At 47.8% G+C, this 17,194-nt stretch overlaps 1 protein-coding gene across 4 annotated transcripts in view; it reads left to right on the top strand.

The window, feature by feature from the left end:
* Positions 1-17,194, top strand: part of LOC144120445 (solute carrier family 13 member 2-like) — a 99,277-nt gene that overhangs the window by 20,798 nt on the left and 61,285 nt on the right. Inside the window, exon 1 of one of the 4 annotated variants that reach the window (XM_077652843.1) lies at positions 1,771-1,863. The exons of 1 other annotated variant lie outside the window; for it this stretch is intronic. Coding sequence is in view for 2 of the 3 variants with exons in the window: in XM_077652839.1 (XP_077508965.1) it covers positions 6,928-6,959 (32 nt within the window). In the remaining variant the exon portion in view is untranslated. Of the gene's footprint in view, positions 1-1,770; positions 1,864-6,680; positions 6,964-17,194 lie in introns of those variants that run through there. 2 more of the 4 variants (XM_077652839.1, XM_077652841.1) reach the window with 2 other exon arrangements.

A 17,194-nucleotide genomic window follows, 5' to 3' on the forward strand; every position in this document is an offset into this window, starting at 1 on the left:
GGCGAATATTAGTGCCAAAGCACTATTTTGATGGGCAAACCCCGAGCAAGATCTTGCAATGTTTGTGGGTTTGTGCCAAGTGAAAGAAGCAAATAAAACTAAATCAAATAAATATCCGCGGCTGGGATTCGAACCTGCGGCGGCGCGAACAGATCATCCTTGCTGGCCACTTCGCCAGAACACTGGGCTATTGCCGCGGTTTTTTCTTTTGCTGCATGGAAATCAAACCCTCTAAGCTACCAAATGCTTTACGTACACACAAACCATTCCGCGATGCAGACACACATTTTCATGTCATCGTGCACTGCACTGCACGCTAACTTCTATTGGTCCTCAGTGTGCCTTTAAGGATGCTGCCCACGGAAGCACTGCCTCACGTTGCGAAAAAGGACGTTCTCTCTACGGAACTGAGCATTGGAAGACCAAGATTCGCATGCCGAAAGAAGTCTCAGGCGTGTTTATGTTCAGTAAATATATGAAAAGTTGCGGCTGGGAGTTCACTAACTGAAGGGCTTGTAGTGAAACTGTCGACGATGACAACGCGCCTGCCGGCAAATAGAGGCGTACTTCATCGCCACTCAAGTTCTGACTACGGTTTTTCGGAATCAATGAATTTTCTTGCTTGCTGGTTTCTCAGTTTAAGCGCTTGTTCACTGCCGCTCCGACGTGACTAGGGGACACTTTTTTCTTCATTGTATTTTTTGTTTGCCGCATCATTTTTCACAACTTGGAGATGCAGCTGACTCCAATAACTGTCAACACTATAGTCCAGAGGTTTATCCAACGGTAGCAGCTTACGGATGCGCGAACGCCTCTCACAGCGCCTAAACCCATTCCATACAATTTCAGCACATTAACGTCTAAACTCAAAGCGTAAAGAAGCACCAGTTATCGTGCGCATAAAAACAGGAAAAACTAAACTGTCGAGAGGAAACAAATAATATGAAGCATGTCTAATTGTGGCAAAATGCTAAGGCGCGACTGATGCAAGAGGGTCTCAATCTTCAACCATGGGTCGGGGACTTACCCCTGTCGCACGCATGCAACGCGTGGTATCTTCCTCCCATTTCCATCTGGAAACGTGCGATTCTTTACAAGCAAACGTTTTCATTCTCTCGCACTCGCACTGACGCAACACCTACCACTCGTCTCAGACGAGGAAAAGCGTTGCGCGCCATCGTTTCGCGTCCACTCTATTAGTACAGCGCGCACGGGCGGCCCAACATTACGGAGATGACGAAACAATGAGCAACAGGTAGACCTCGAGACACGTGTCCTGGACCTCCTCGTGCAGCCGTCAAGCGGAGAGCGTACGTTGGATGCTTGATTGCGCAGTCACGTGCCAAGTCCATTTGAAACTAACAGCCACCGCTTCGCGTAGCGTTCGCGCTATTCCGAGAATGATACGAATGTTTCGTAACGACGTCGCTATGAATAAAAATCGCCACGCTCGTATTAGGCGCGCAGTAGCGTGAGCGACAACCCGGCCTGTAATTTTCTTTGACATCTCCGCAAGATTGACTACATTGCACATCGATGTTGTGGCCTTCGCGTGCTGAGTGAAGTTACGTTAGGCAGCGTATAACGAGAGGAACGACTGCGCGCATGCGCCGTGCCCTTCGCTGGTCTCTCGCACCTGCCAGAGGAGGTCGCCGTCCAGAAGCGCTTCGTGTACACCCGAGACAGTGTGCGCTTTCGCCCTCGCCTGCCCGCTGTCTTTGGCGGCGCTGCTCGACAGAGTGCCTGTCTCCACGTGTGTGTGCGTGTGTATGTGCCACGTATCCGGCGACCTGTGCTATATCCTGCATCGGTGTGTGCGCGCGCGCGTGGTGTCGGAAGCGACGGCTTCTTCCTGCCATCAAGGTACGATCAGAGCCATTCGAGATAGCGCGACGTCCGGAGCTTAACCCTGGGAAGGCCAATGGCAGCAAAAAAAAGCACTGAGAAAAGCCTCGTTTTCAGCGTAAATTAACAGCTTTGCTGGCACTTCCTTCCAGCTCGATGACTGTTTTTTTTTTAAATATTTCCCGCTTGGTTAAAAGTGTAGACGACACCAAATTTTACGTTGCATCTTCTTCTCTTTAGTGTACTGTGCCAGGCAACGTACAGCTAACATGGATAACATGGAATTCGGCCGCGTCCGCGTGATGCAAATGAGAGTTAATTGAATTTCTTCTCCAATGTAGCTTCCGTTTCAGTTTCAGCAGCTGTGCTGTGGCTACGGCGCTGAAAGTAAGGTTGAATTCACGTAAGGAATGCAAGCATTACAAACAGCAGTTATATTCCTGATATTAAAACAAAACTTTCTCGAAAGGTATCGCGTAGAGAGCGCCAGCCCATACCTGTGGCTAGCGCTTAGTGATCGGAAGAAAGTTAATCGGATAGTTACACCTTTCGCCCTGCCTTGTTTGAGTCTACATGTTGCTCGCACCTGGCATTTGGTTGTTTGGTTTGCAGAAATGTTACATTACTCGACGGTGCTTGCGCGGATAGTCAGTGTGCAGTAAAAGCGTGCCGTTATATGCAAAGCGTATGCACGCTGAGGCCGGACAGTTCGCGTTCGATGGGTGGCATTTCTTCATCCCAGCCGCCGCGGTGGTTCCGGGGTTATGGCGCTCGACTGCTGACCCGAAAGACGCGGGTTCGACGATCCCGGCCGCGGCGATCGCATTTCGATGGAGGCGAAATGCTATAGGCCCGTGTACTGTGCGACGTCAGTGCACGCTTAAGAACCCCAGTGGTTGAAATTATGCGGATCCCTCCACTACGGCGTCTCTCATAGCCTGGGTCGCTTTGGGACGTTAAAACCCATAAAACTAAACAATTTCTTCAATCATTGAGGCCCAAGCAGGAGGGCGCCCTCGCTAAGCCTGGCAGTGTACAAAGTTTGGAGCCGGCAGTGACCGTTCTGTGAGATTATAGAGGACGAAAGTAATTAGGAGAGCTGCTTTGTTTCTTTGTTTTTGTTTCCTTTTTCAGCTGTGTGAAATGGCTATGCACACAGAGTCTGCAGTCGAAAGGCGTAACCTATGTGATAGTTTTGATTTGTGAAAAGCAGGTATAGTGTTCGATTTTGAAACGCCCGCTTGGAGTGAATTTTTTTCGAGATTTACCGCTAATTTCAGTGATATCACTGCATCAGGTTTGATGACAACTTGAATCTTCGGTGACAACTTTATGCAAGAGCCATAAATTGGAGTTATGACGGCGCAATTTGGCAAAACTGTTACCTATGAGTGAGTGTGCCTCATCTATATGGCTCAAAATTCTTAAGCGAGGGAACCGCACTTGCTGCGACACCGGAGGGGTCGTCTAAATATATCTGCACTGCAGGCGCCGCTCAGTTCGCGTGCCAGCAGTCGAGTGAGTGTTGTCAGGGCTGGAAAAGAAAGCGGAGCAAATGGCTTTCGTATGAATCGCATTTCATCACTGCTGCGTGCAACAGCAAATCCCTGTGCAGTTGGAGAGAAGCGGTAGGAGGGCACAGGCAATGTTGGATTGCAATATTATGCTGGAGAAGTTTCGCAGAGAAGCCCGTCAAAGAGGGCCCTCGTTTTTCGATCAAGATGCATTTTGTAAGCAGGCGTAGGAGGTAAGAATGAAGCAAAGGATTTAGGTAAAGTGCGAGGACTGAGCCTACAACATTACCTCAACTGATTTTTTCCCTATTCGGACCCTGCTTCAAAGTACGTACATATGCAGGGAATATAGAGGGTACAAGATAGGTTCATTCAAACAGTTCGTGCCTAACGCAGAAAGAAAACAAATAAATGCCAGTGCAGTAAAGAACATGAAATATAATCATTATTTGCATTGGACTCTGTCCAAGCAGATAAAATGAAAAGCTTAGCATGCCATAACAATACCCTATCCCCCACTGCGATGTACGCGCAACAGGGACGACGATTATCGCCCTCTTAGTGGCTCAGCTGGTGTCGCCGCTGTTTATAGAAAGCGCACTTTCCCAGGTAGCGCTGCACAAAAGCCATCACGTCACCTCCGTGGGAACACCCCATCTGGCCAATACCATTGCGGTGCCTTGCGAAGCGGCCAATCCACTCACGAGAGAGGGAGATCGCATTCATGCTGCGCTTTACAAGACGCCGCCCTGCCTGCTTTTCCGCATTCGTCTCGGCGCGCATTAGCTGCGGCTGCTTCTTGCAACGAACCGTTACCGGGCTAGCTGGCATTCGCCCCTGAAGTGCTTTTGGAGGCAGCGTTAATTATGGGTCCTTGTTGGTATGTTTTGCTTCTTTGCGGGCGTGGCTTTACTGGCAGACGCGCATTGACGTGCCTGCTACGTTCCTCATAGTGCTGCACAGAACTGACTGTGTGCCCCATCATTGTACACACACGGTGAGCAGTTCACCGTGCGCTCGCTTCCGAGTTATTCGCGGCTATCGATCCACTGTTTTGTATACAGTTCCCCCCTTACGGCAGACATTACGTGACGCACACCGTTTGCTGGACGCGTGGCGCCGCCGCGCTTTTTTTAGAAAAGCTGCGCCCCCTCGCGTGTTTCCCCCTGATACTGTGCGCGCATTCGCGTGTTTATAAAAAGGTCGGAATCGAACTCTTCCTGCGTGCCCTGAATGCCAACGAGGCACGCGCTTTTGGGCTGCTTAGCGTCGGACAGTTATTTCGTCTTCGATGGTGCTTTCTAGCGAAAACCCTTTTTTTTAAATTCAAGATCTAAAAGGTTTCTTTTATCGACGTCTTTGATAGTCCCTGCGCTGTGGTGTGTTATACGCGGGTACTTTGGGGGGTTGTCCCAGAGTATCACAGTGTGGCAATGGCGGTGCGTGTCCACGAAGTTCTTTCGTATGGAGAACATCGCGAGGTTATGTTGCATGGAAGCATGGGAGGGGTTTAATAAAAAAGGGGAACGAAATTCCAACTTTTGTACATTTTTATAACTGGGAAACTTGAATTGGGACACGGTGGCTTTGAGGAGAAGAAAGATTTATTCCGCAACAAGCAGTCACAATAGGGATGACATAGTACAGACTGCAGTCTCAATATGCAAATACTCTGACAGGACCCTCGATGGTTAACTGCAACAAAAGCTTACACTAAGGCAGCGAAACAAAACCAGTGAGCAAGCATTAAATAACGAGAAGCGCGCGAAAATGAAAAAAAAATTGAGTTGGGGGTTGGGGGGGGGGGGGGGTGAAACAGGAAAGCAAAGATTTCCCCAGGACATACAAGTGGAGTCGTCATTATGCGCTACACTTATGTTGATATGGGAACAAGATACAGTGTAAGTTCACAAAGCGGGATCAAAGCGTTGTCATGAAGTGGCCGTTCGCAATATTGCGAATCACTTGCTGTAGGATGTACTGTTCTTGTGATAGGTGGCAATGATAATTATTACGCCAAGGTATCATTCTATGGTTTCTATATGCCCTCAGATAAAGGCCTTATGGAGAAGATTGATTAATGCGGTTGAAGAAAAGAACGGCCCACTTTGATCAACCCACCAATGCCAAATGGAGAGTTGTTAAGGTGGTTGCTGTGACTGTGAAATTCAAGATTAGAATCGAAATGACGCCTAGTAAGGATGCAAGCTCGGTAGTAGGTATCGCATGTTGCCCTAATGTTAACAATGACGAAGTCTTCGATAGGACACTGAGGACTACTGCTCCCAAGTATACTGGGCTTTGTAAAATATGGTAGTTCGGCGGCAACATTTATTGCGGAAAATTTTGGTTTGACATTCCGGTCTTTTTTCCTTTAGCTCTTTTCAAATGCGTGACATAAATGACGACGTCTTGCGGGTCGAATAATCCGTGATCGCATCAAGAAAGGGGCGAGCGGATTGGCCTATCCTCAGATACCTGTGAACAAAATAAACTGCACTTGACCTCAGCGCACGTGGAAACGGCGTCTGGTGGCAATACCTGTCTTTCAATTTTCTGTCGTTTATAGCTTATAAAAGCTCCGTTTTCATCGATTATAGCCTCTTGTACATTAGAACCCAGTAGTCAACCAATATAGACAAACTTCAGTTCGTCCTTAGCTCGTTGTAAGGCCTTTGAGTTGTGGCCAAGGTCTTTTGATGTGACTTTAGCGCAATAAAGCGCAATTGTTGCATGAAGTTCGACCTGCGTTGCTCCGGTGAAGTTGGAAGTCTTCGCAGCGCTCAGAAAATTAAGTGAAAATAAATATTCAGCCTTTTTTCCACGCCTCGACGTATCGGTCGCCGGACATGCGCACCGGAGATAGGAACAGGAGAGGGATCATTACAGCGGGGATGACGATGTATCAGGCTTAGCACATAGCGCAGCTGCCGCTATCTGAAGGGACGCTGCGCAAGGAATACAGCTGCAGAAGAAAAAAAGAAGAGCAGTGAAGGGACAGAGCGCATCAACAAGCCTCGGACACGCGTTGCACCCTGGAGCTCGCCGATTCTCTTAGAGCGGCGGCGGCATAGTTCAAGGTGTGCCCTAGCAGCCAACAATAGCGTCGCGCCCCCTTTTGTGCAGAGCGAGGAGCCATTGTCCACTCGCGGCAGCATGCTCCGCGCAGCAGACGACGCGCGACCATATGCGCGCCTTGGCAGTGCTTACGCATGCATTGCGGCCAATAAGGAGCAGTGAACGGCAGATGCAAGGAGGGAGAGTAACGAGAGAAGGGAACACACACACACACAAAAGGAAACGCATCTCTGGAGCGAAGTCGCCGACAAGTCCCCTCGATTAACCTTAGCGTTTCGCTCGCGCGGCTATGTGCGGGGCCTGGTGCGCGACGATCTGGGAAACAGCGGTAATGCATTCTTAACGGCCGCGGTGCATTGTCTCGCGTTCTTGGGAGCGCAGACAGAAAGACAGTCTCTCGAGCGCCGTGCGTGTATGTGCAGTGCTGTCAGCATAGCTGCAGGCGCTGCCTTCTTGAGGCTGGCAAGGGTTATTCTGGCGGCCGGCGCTGATGACCATTAGGCGTCAACCTCATGGCACTTCGTGAGTACGTCTACCCCTATCCTGCGTGTTTTTTGCTTCTTTTCTTTGTTCGCGCCCTTCTCTTTTGCTGCGCGGCCTCCTCTCATGGCGTGCGTGTAATAAGACCCCCGGAGTGGTTGAATGGAAGGAGGTTCACGCGGTATAATCGGTGCGAGCCCCGCTTTGCGGGCGGCGCGCGGTAACACGGCAGTGTATCCTTGATATTTTTGTGTGGCCGGCTGTTTTGTTTTTCTTTTTTTCCAGGGTCTTGGACGCAGCGAAGGTCGCCCATGACATGCGTTAAGAGCATATCATTTCGGGCGCGCGAGTTTCATATTAATAACATGGACGTTCACTGCTGCAGTTTAGGCTGTTGTGTAGAAGTTGCCATGCCACTGGACCATTTACGCGGTTTCTTGCAAGGATAAGGGCGTGGGTGTGAGGTCGAAAGAAGAGGACACAGAGGAGCCGTGCGTGTGCGTCGCTCGCCATGCATGGGTCTCGGCTACGCGACTGGTTATAAATGTACTGCCCAACAGAACTCCCATTAAAGCGTAGCAGAAAGATGCATGAAAATGGAAGGTGCTCACGATGGGACAAGATTGGATGTATTCAGGGCAGCGGGAGTGGTCTTTCTTCTTACTTAGGCTGCTGGTGCGGTCGCGTTAACCTGCACTGTGCCAAAAAAATTGGCAGTGGCTTGGCTCGGCTACGCCAGGATATACGTAGCGAGAGGTACGTTTCCCTGGCTGAGCTTCTTGTGGTCACTGTATGTTTAGCAATGAGAGACATTAAGTATACACATCTTTTATTCATTTTGCTTGACAGAGACGAAGACTGCCCGATGATCTGTGAAGTTGCATGCAGCGGTTCTCAATTTTGTCGATACAGTATTCGATTTGGTAGAGCCTATTTAGTATGCAAGCTCTATAGTAGCTAGTTCCCCATTGAGTATATAGTCTGAACGTGAGGGTCCGAAGCTAAATTAAAGTCACACTTTTCGTTCATACACTGACTAAGAGAGTCCTGTTTCCTGTTGAAATCACCCAAAGTCACACACAACTGTGAAACTGTGCCGTAGGCTGGTATGCAAGTGGCAACCACGTCAATCGTCTGCTTGACAGATGTTCCCGGTGCCACGTAGACTCCTTGGATGATAATGCCGCTTTCCAGAAGCCGAACACTGCAGGCATCACCATTATTCATCATGATCGCAGGGAGATCTCTGACAGCGGTGGTACCTTGTTTCACGTACATGTATATAGACTCCAGCGTTCTTATTTGGTTCAAGCCAGCTGCCAGGCGACAACCTCAGGATGGGAAGAGTTAATCTCCTCTTGTCTATACCGCCCTTTAGCAGCGGCTGCACTCTCCTTCTCTGCATGCATGTCAAAAGGGGTGATACAGACGCCCACTACATCTGCGCCTTTTACTACGCAATGCTGCGCATGCGACGTGCGGTTGGGGTGATGGAACGGCGTGTGGTGAGGCGGCGACGAAGAACGCGGCGCAGCTGTGGGGTCTCTCTGGTTACCATGGTATCAGCGCATGCGCACAACTGCTCATCCGCGTGACTTCACGCTCGGCTTTGACGGTGGAGCGAACGCGCGACGGCGGCGACGGCGAAACGCGCACGCCGCACTTTGCCCTCTTCGGTTGCCATGGTAACGGCGCATGCGCACAACTTGGCTCTCCCATGTACCGCGAAATGCTCGACATGTAGCATAGTGTAGCTCCCGCTACAAAAACAAAGAAAACACAAACGTCTCGTTGGGGAGAGAACCCAGAAACGGCAAATTGATTTCTGGAAGACAGCGTCGCCAAACTGTGCCATTATTTTGAGTCGATCGATTAGTTCCTTCCTGTTTTTTCCTTCTCATTTATGTTTTCACATTGGTGTTTCACGGTATTACAAATTGCCTGAACTGAAGCTGTCCTCATCCAGCGCTCCTTGTTGTTCTCATTGCGGTAGTGTGTACGGTCGCCTGGGTTGACATTCGCACACTCACCCTCACCCACGCGTTATGCACAGGAATGACTTTCTTTTACCCACTACTGGTACAGAGTGACTTGAACTGTGGTGCCCAAGGTCGCGGGAACGCATCTAAGTCACGGCCGCCGCATTTCGACGGAGACGAAACGCAAAAAGTTGCCTGGCGGTTTAGCACTGCTAAGCACGAAATATTGCGCGAAAGCACAGTTTCTAGTAGGAGAACACCACCGCCACGTACCTGAAAGCGCGATTGAGGTGTCCGCTGGCCCAGGGAGCCAGCTATGAGCGTCGTCTGCTAATTCATCGCCAGTGCCAATGTACCGAATGTACGCCAGCGTCCTGTGCTCCACTGGCGCGTTTCTGCAGCAACTTTGTCAGGGACAACGCGCATTGCTCTAGTGCCATGTTTCTGCCACAACGATGTCCATGCACGCCAACGCGTGCAGCGCTACCGCCACATAGCTCAAAGCGCGAATGTTAGTTTGATAGCTCTATTAGTTGATGAAGGAGACGATGTGAAATGCACAGCGTGAGAGTGTGTTGCTAATTAATTCGAAGCTCTCCACTGTGACATCCCTCATAGACAACGCTGGCCTCATATTGAGCACAGTTATGCCCATGGAGTCGCTGGAACAGGAAGTCGATTACGACCATCTGCTCCAAAATTTTTGCATTTTAATCACTAAACTTATCCTGTCATTCACTATACGTACTACTGGGGACAAAAGTTTCCGGGACGCGAGTTCTAGGAAAAACGTTCATTGCAGGCCCACCTCGGTACCGAGGAGTCGCCTTATATTGCGAACAGAGGAAGGAGCATTTATGCCTTTAATGCCTTCATACAATATCAGGCGATTGGGCAGCGAGGTGGAGCTATATATATATATATATATATATATATATATATATATATATATATATACAGACAAGGCAAGTGAAATGAGGGGCTCGTTTGACAAACATATTAAAGAAATCAACAGTGGCGCTGGTGAACACTCTCAAGGTTCACTTACACTCAAAACACAAATACCCACGAAAGCAGCAGACAGCCGTCGCCGTAGCTCAGTTGGTAAGAGCACCGGATGCGATATTCGGAGGTCGTGGGTTCGGATCCCACCGGCGGCATGGTTGTTTTTTCTGCTGCTTTATAAGTAATTTTCTTTAAGCGATTTATTAATCTAAGTATTATTCTCCCATTGATTGCCACTATAAATAAGAAAAATGGAAACATTCCCCTATGCACCTTGGTTTCGGTGGCTGTTAACTTCATACGTTTGTCAAACGAGCTCCTCATTTCCTTTCTCTCTCTCTCTCTCTCTCTCTCTCTCTCTCTCTCTATATATATATATATATATATATATATATATATATATATATATATATATATATATATATATATATATATATATATATATATATATATATATATATATATATATATATATATATATATATATATATATATAGTTGAAAACGCTTAATTTAGCCATAGATTTATTTGAAGCGTTTTCAACTTTGAATTTTTGCCTCTAGCAACCAAAAAATACGTTTATCTTTCTCTCTCTCTCTCTCTCTCTCTCTCTCTCTATATATATATATATATATATATATATATATATATATATATATATATATATATATATATATATATATATATATATATATATATATATATATATAAAGTTTAATGGAAAAGAAGGCGAGGAGGTTGGTCGGAAAGATGGATATCTGGCCTGCTGCTAGTCTGCAGGGGAAGGGGAAGAGGAGGAGAGGTGAGAATATGTGCACGCACATTTGATGGCATCATAACCGCGAGTCGAGGCGCTTGTCGATCACGAAACGCCCGCACTGCCTGGACTGCTTTCCAGCTCTGCGGCCAAGAGCCTAGCACTAAGTCCTCCGAAGTTGACCTGCTGTGTAAACGCTTCAGAAAAGCGGCCAACGTTACTCTTTCACGCGCATGTACTGGGCACACCAATAGGACATGCTCTACAGTCTCGGTTATACCTTAAGTGGAACAGTCCGGGCTGTCCGCTAGTCCAATTAAATGTAAGTGCTTTCGCGTGAAAGCGATGTCTAAACGAAGTCTATGCATCAAGCATGCATGAGGCCGCGGAGTTCCACGCGGGATCCAAAATTTCATTGCCGGATTAAGAGATGGTAACGGTATCAATGAAGGTTCGACTAATGCAGGGTTATAGGCAGTCGTCCGGCAAGAAACGGGCTTTTCCGATTAGATCTCGCATGGCAATGGAGAAACGTGGGAGTCAAACGCGCAGATCTCTCCATGCAAGCTCGACTCGTAATCGGCTGACACGCTTGCGCTGGCCTATAACGGTAGGCAGACAGGCAAGACCCAACCTGAAGTTTTATTTTAAATGATTACAAAAACTTCGTCGATGCAGACCCTGAATCGTACTTAGGTTGCTTGCAGATGTTGAGCTTCAGCGCCTGAACTCTCGGAAAGCCTTCTCGAGAGGGGTCAGACCAATGCCCCTGTGCATTAAATGTACAGGTGTTGTATAAAAAAAGGCAAGCAACGTGGGTGGCCTGTCTATATTTCGTGGAATTACATAAAGGATGTTGGCAAAAAAGCCTTTGGATAGACAGTCGCTGTCTCAGTTTAGAAGCTACTGTGTGGAATCAGAGGTCGTTAGTTATGCTGAGCTGTTGTCTTGGTCCAGTGTGACAGCCCAACATAAGCAGCGATTCTACGTTTTCCCACGACTTTACTGATTAGGGGCAATAAGAAGGCAATGATATCGAAGGTTAAGAATCATTGTTTGTTGTGAAGAGAAGTCTGGCAAGATGGGCGCATACAGTTCAGTGTGCTGTGAAAACATGGCGCAATGACAAGGAGTGACACAAGAGGTGCGACGCACACGACCAACATTAACAACACTAATTTCCAGCCACTTTGCCATGCACTGTAAGGAATGTGAGATTAAGGTTGGCACTCCAGCTTTCGACGGATGTGTCTTTACCGGGACGGGAGAAGATAGAATAACCAGGCAGACAATCAAGCCCTCGAATTAGTGTGTAAGCTCTGTCCAAGGGACAGCTGGAATCCCGGCTAGCATGCGCTGTGACTGCGGTCACGTGCCTCGTGAGGCTTTGGTTTCAGTCAGTACCGGTACTCTATCAGTCCTCATTCTACCCTTCGTAAGCAGTTTTTAATCACTAATGCTTTGTTGTCTTTATTTTATTTTACCCCGCCCTTTTTGGCCATTTTTTCGCTCTACTTACTGGTTTTACTGGTTTCACGTGCTTTTCTTTTCCGTGGCGGCCCTTTGTACCTCACAGCTTTTATTCCTTTAAAATTCATGTTTTATTTATTGACATGACTGCACTGAAATCCGGCGACTACGCAGCCTTCCCTCAGTCTATATACCGTCTCGTTTTCCACTATATAATTGGTAAAAATACAATTGGTACTCAGCGCTCGTGTGTTCCTTTTGTGCCACTCTGTGTCGTAGTTTGTTGCGCTGTGTTTTTTCGCAACCAGCTGGCCCCTCAGCTCGCTCGTTCAGTGTCCACATGAGTGTGCACTCTTCGCGAAAAAATTGTCTTGGCAACAAGGAGCCGACTTTCCGACAACTAGACCTTCTAAGCACCGTATATCATAACACGGCACAAGTGGCCTTGGCCCTCTCTGCACACGTGACCTATATGTTCACGATCGACCAGCGGTTGCCTCTGATTGACCACCGCACTGTGAACGCCTATTCACAGCTTTTCTTACCTGTGACCGAGTTTGTGCCATGCCAGCCTTGGGTGGAAATAATGCGACTAGCTGTTTTATTTCGATTCAACTGCACTTTGTTTTTTACGCTCGGCATTTCTGCCGTCGGTTCAAACATTGCCGCTATCGTTGAGATCTGCGAGTGTGCGGTCGGCCGGCGCAATTAAATGGGGCGCGATCGAAGGGAAATAACCGTTATGGCAGCACCCCGGCCGCAATTAATCTTTCTATGCAAAGCGCTCGAAATGTTTTATCAGAGGCATTCGAACAGCCGTATGCAGTTTTTCCGATCGAAAGCCCCGAGGTCACGGCCATAGTTGCTTGGCCCCGCCTTTTTTCGCGCCGTGACATTTGCTGACTATAGTCGCGAAATGGCGCAGGGTTCCTTGTCAGGATTCCCTCTATTCGGCCGCGTTACTCTTCAGCTGGACGCGTTCACCCCCCCCCCCCCCCCCCTTCTCGGGCGTGTTGCTGGTCTCCGCGAGCGCACAAGTTCCGCATCGTTTGTATAGTCTCTGCACTGCTATTCCGTTGTTGTTGTTCCCCTCACAAAATGTCACATACCCACAAGGGGGATTGGCCATAACCAGGCGGTGACTATTTATATTGCAGATTCTGCAGGGAATCCGGCGTCGTCGTCATCGAGTGCGAAAAATCCCGTGGCAGAAAAAAGGTTAGGACTGCGCGAATGACACGCGACAGGAGAACGAGGAACAAAAACGACAACACAGACGCGGGTGCCCCATGGCACAACGGTGCCGCGGCGGCTGTATCTGCTGTCTCGGTGGCGCAGTAGTCATGGTGCTCGGCTGCTGACCCGAAAGACTCTGCTTCGATCCCGGCCGCGCTGGTCGAATTTCGATGGAGGCAGAATTCTAGAGGCCCGTGTACTGTGCGATGTCAGTGCGCGTTAAAGCAACACCCTCTCAATGCTAAGGCCTCTCCACCGGCCGCGTGACGTCACGCCAAGGGACCGTGCAGGCCCCGCGCTCCGCGATTTCAGCGCGCCGCGCCCGTCTGCACTATTCGGGTACTGCCGTACGTAGCTGCCTTATAAGTGATTCCTTCATTTTCATTTTTGTCGTTGCTGCAGAAAAGAAATTCGCTAGTTTGTGCGCGCCTTAGGCTATCATTTTATCTGCTTTATATATTTTTTTTATTGCAGAACACCTTATTGTCAAGAAAGTTCGAGCTGCTAATACAGTTTTTTATAATAAACAATTTAGCATACGGCCGCCAATTTCGCAATATTGGTCATTATAATAAAAAATTGATTAGTTAATTTCAATTAATCATCTAATTATTAGGTTCTATCACGTACATGATGTCTGCCGTGCGGTAAAATCCATCCGCACAGACCGCACATGCGTATATCTAGTTGTTAAAGTAGAAGTTCGTGAACATTGAAAAAAAAAACACCGTCTACTGCGCATTGTGTTAGTTTTATTCTGTATTGTGTTTTGCTTAAAGCTTTCACACACAGCAATAATGACACTCACAATAATGTTGCGCTGTTGAGTATTTGTACAGCTAATCTGACCCTTACAATAAAAAACGACGAGACACCAGCAATGAAGTGTGCGCAAAGCATTTTTATTGCTTGGGAATAAAACTTACTTCTTCTTAAGCGTTGCTGCTTTCCGGGCTGCGGCCTTCTGCTGCGCATTGTCTTGTATGGCATCATTTCTTAGTTTGCAAAAGTTGTTTAGAACAACGTTGGTTGCAACGCGTACTACCAAGCGCAGGAGAGTTTGTGCAGTGTGGCCATTTTCACATGTCTCAATGTCGTGTTCGTCCAGGAGGGAAATCGTCTGTGAAATCACGACACCACGTTGATTTCTACAGGAGAGAAAATCTTCCGCGGTTGCTCCAAAAGACAACTTCTCTGCAACTAGTTTAGTCATCAGTACCATGTGAACTGTGCATGGCTGGGGAAACTTCAGCCCTCCTCTCGACAGGTTAGCTATCATGGCAGTATTTTCCGCTTCGATCTCTCGATTTTCAATCACCAATGTGCTGAAGCAAGCAGAACATGAAAGCTTCTTTAAAGCAGCATGAGCAGCGTATCCTGCAATGTAGACAATAGCATCCATGTCAGAGTGGGCGTGTGTAATATCGTCGTCGCTGACAGCCACAGAAAAGTTGCATGGGACAAGATCCTCACTTACGTCTTCAAACTCTGTTTCCTCGCGTGGAAATGTCAAAAGTTTTTGAAGACGAAGCTTCTTCTCACATTCGTAGAGCTGACGCACGGAAATGTGGTACTGTGATCCTGCCAGCTGGCGGTAACGGCCGAACCGGTCTTCTAGCGCATCCGTCTGAAATTTGCCCAGCAGTACGTACTTGAAGTGAAGTTCTTCTAAGCAGTAGCGCGAGAGTTCTACCAGAGAATAGCATGTCAGTCGCAAAGCACTGTGAGTCTCTTTCGTCAGCGAGCCACTGGTGATGTTTATTCTTGCCCAAGCGTCCAACCAGTCCACAACGCCGCTCAGGAAAGCTAACTGTGTGTCATCAACAGACCTTACAGGGTCTTGCATGCTGTCCCTTAGCCTCTGGCCTTTGCAAGGGGTCTTAACATTGACTATTTGCCACCATGTGAGGATAACGTCAATGAAAAGAGCAGTCGACTCAGCTTGAGGAATCTTGAACGCGGAACCATGTGTCCTGAGGGCATTTGAAACAAACTGATTAATGACGTCGAGAGCGAGCTTTACATTTTGCCGCTCCATTGAGGTTGGATTCACGGCTTTTGCGTTCAGTCTGTAAGCAGCCTTCACAAGCGACGTCTTCTCTGAAGAATAAAGCTGCCGCACAGCTGCGAAAGAAGCAGCTTTCATACGAGGAGGCCCTTCGGGCATTGCTCCACTCAAGTCCATTTCAGGGAAATAGAGGCATGTTCCAGGGTTTTTCTGGTTAATCCAATTGTTCCTAATGCACTTCAAGAGATGCACAGGATCGACCACGTAGAAAAGAGGGCGAGCGTTATCGGCTGGATGGGGATAGACAATGCTCACCTGAGGACTTGTAGCAAATAACGACATCATCTTGCGGTTCAGAGCATTGTTGTCCGTTATCACAGCGATAATTTTGAGCCCCATTTTCTCAACATTAATGATTATGTTCTTAGCATGCTCGTGCAAAATTTCTGCGCTCAGTTTGCTCACAGGTAATATGTGAATGACGTCCTTGTTTGCAGAAAGGAGTGATTGTACCATGAACACATGGGCTGTTGTTGCTGGTTCCGTTGAATGAACCGACGATCCTACTATTGTGCCCCCTTTGTAGTCGAAGTATGGTTTTATGTGGATCTCATCGATCATCAGGGTCACTGTCTTCTCGTGGTCTTTCATTGATTTGACTCGTTCTCGGATGTAGGAGAGACAGTGCGGTTGATTTTGCTCCACAAGAGGGTCAGCTTTGTAATTTGAGCAAACACGGCGCAGTGTGGAAGGATGGGGCAGAATGATTCTTGATGCAGCTCTTGTGAAGTGATATGCGTGAGGAGAAATTGAATTCAAAATACTGGCGAATACCAGCAGCTCTGCGCTATACACATGCTGTTTCGCGAGGAGAAGCTCTATCTGCTCAACCAGAAATTTCAGCAAAGACTGTTCTTTCGTCGTATCACTGTCCTCAATGAGGTCTGCAAGCAGTGAACCGACAAACTGCAATACTTTAGTATGTTTCGACTCTTTCGTCACCTCAGGTATATTATGCAAGCCTATCTCGAGTTCTTCTAGCAGCAAGGACAGGCTGGAGGTGTCGCATACTTGAGCTGGCAGAATCCTGCCTGAAGGAAGCGACAGAAGCTTCACTCCATTCAAGAAAACAGAAAGTGACAGATCAGGGAGAACTACCAAGGCGCATTTCACATTAGGTGAAGGATCATTCTCGATGAGAAGGAACCTAACGCACTGCTCATCGACAGAAACGGTCCAGAATTTCGTGTTGCAGATTCCAGGCAACTTAGATTTGAACTCCTCGTAAGATGAAACTTTGTTTCTTTTCTGTTCAAGCTCATTAGACTGAAGTGACTTCCTCATAGCCTCCTGCAAAGCAGCGTTTTCCCTTCTTGCTTTTTTCGTCTCTGGCGATTCACTCCGTCCAGGCGTTGAGGACAAGTATTTTGGGCAGTTTGGAAAAACAGAAGGCGCAGCATCAATCTTCAACTGTAGCCTGTCACGCTTCACCTCTATTATTTTCCCTGTCAGTTCATCTTGGTGTGACAACGTCGTAATGAAGTCGCCTGCGTGGAAGTGCAGTTCACACACCTGCACGAGAAAATGAAGCAAGGCCATTCGCCATGACTCTCCATTGCCTAAAACACTAAGTAAAAAGAGTCTGAATAGTGAACAGCTTTTACATATTTACACAGCTTTTACACAAGCCTTATGCACATCCACAGAACTAAATGCTTCCTGGACAATTCATACATAAGTGTAAGAAGTGATATCATTGCCTACAAAGACAGCATGCCTTTCCGGGAGCGACAGCTCACAACTAAGATAATTACCAGCGCCT

This window comes from Amblyomma americanum, chromosome 2 (genome assembly GCF_052857255.1).
Source record: "Amblyomma americanum isolate KBUSLIRL-KWMA chromosome 2, ASM5285725v1, whole genome shotgun sequence".
In the NCBI taxonomy this organism is placed as follows: Eukaryota; Metazoa; Arthropoda; class Arachnida; order Ixodida; family Ixodidae; genus Amblyomma; species Amblyomma americanum.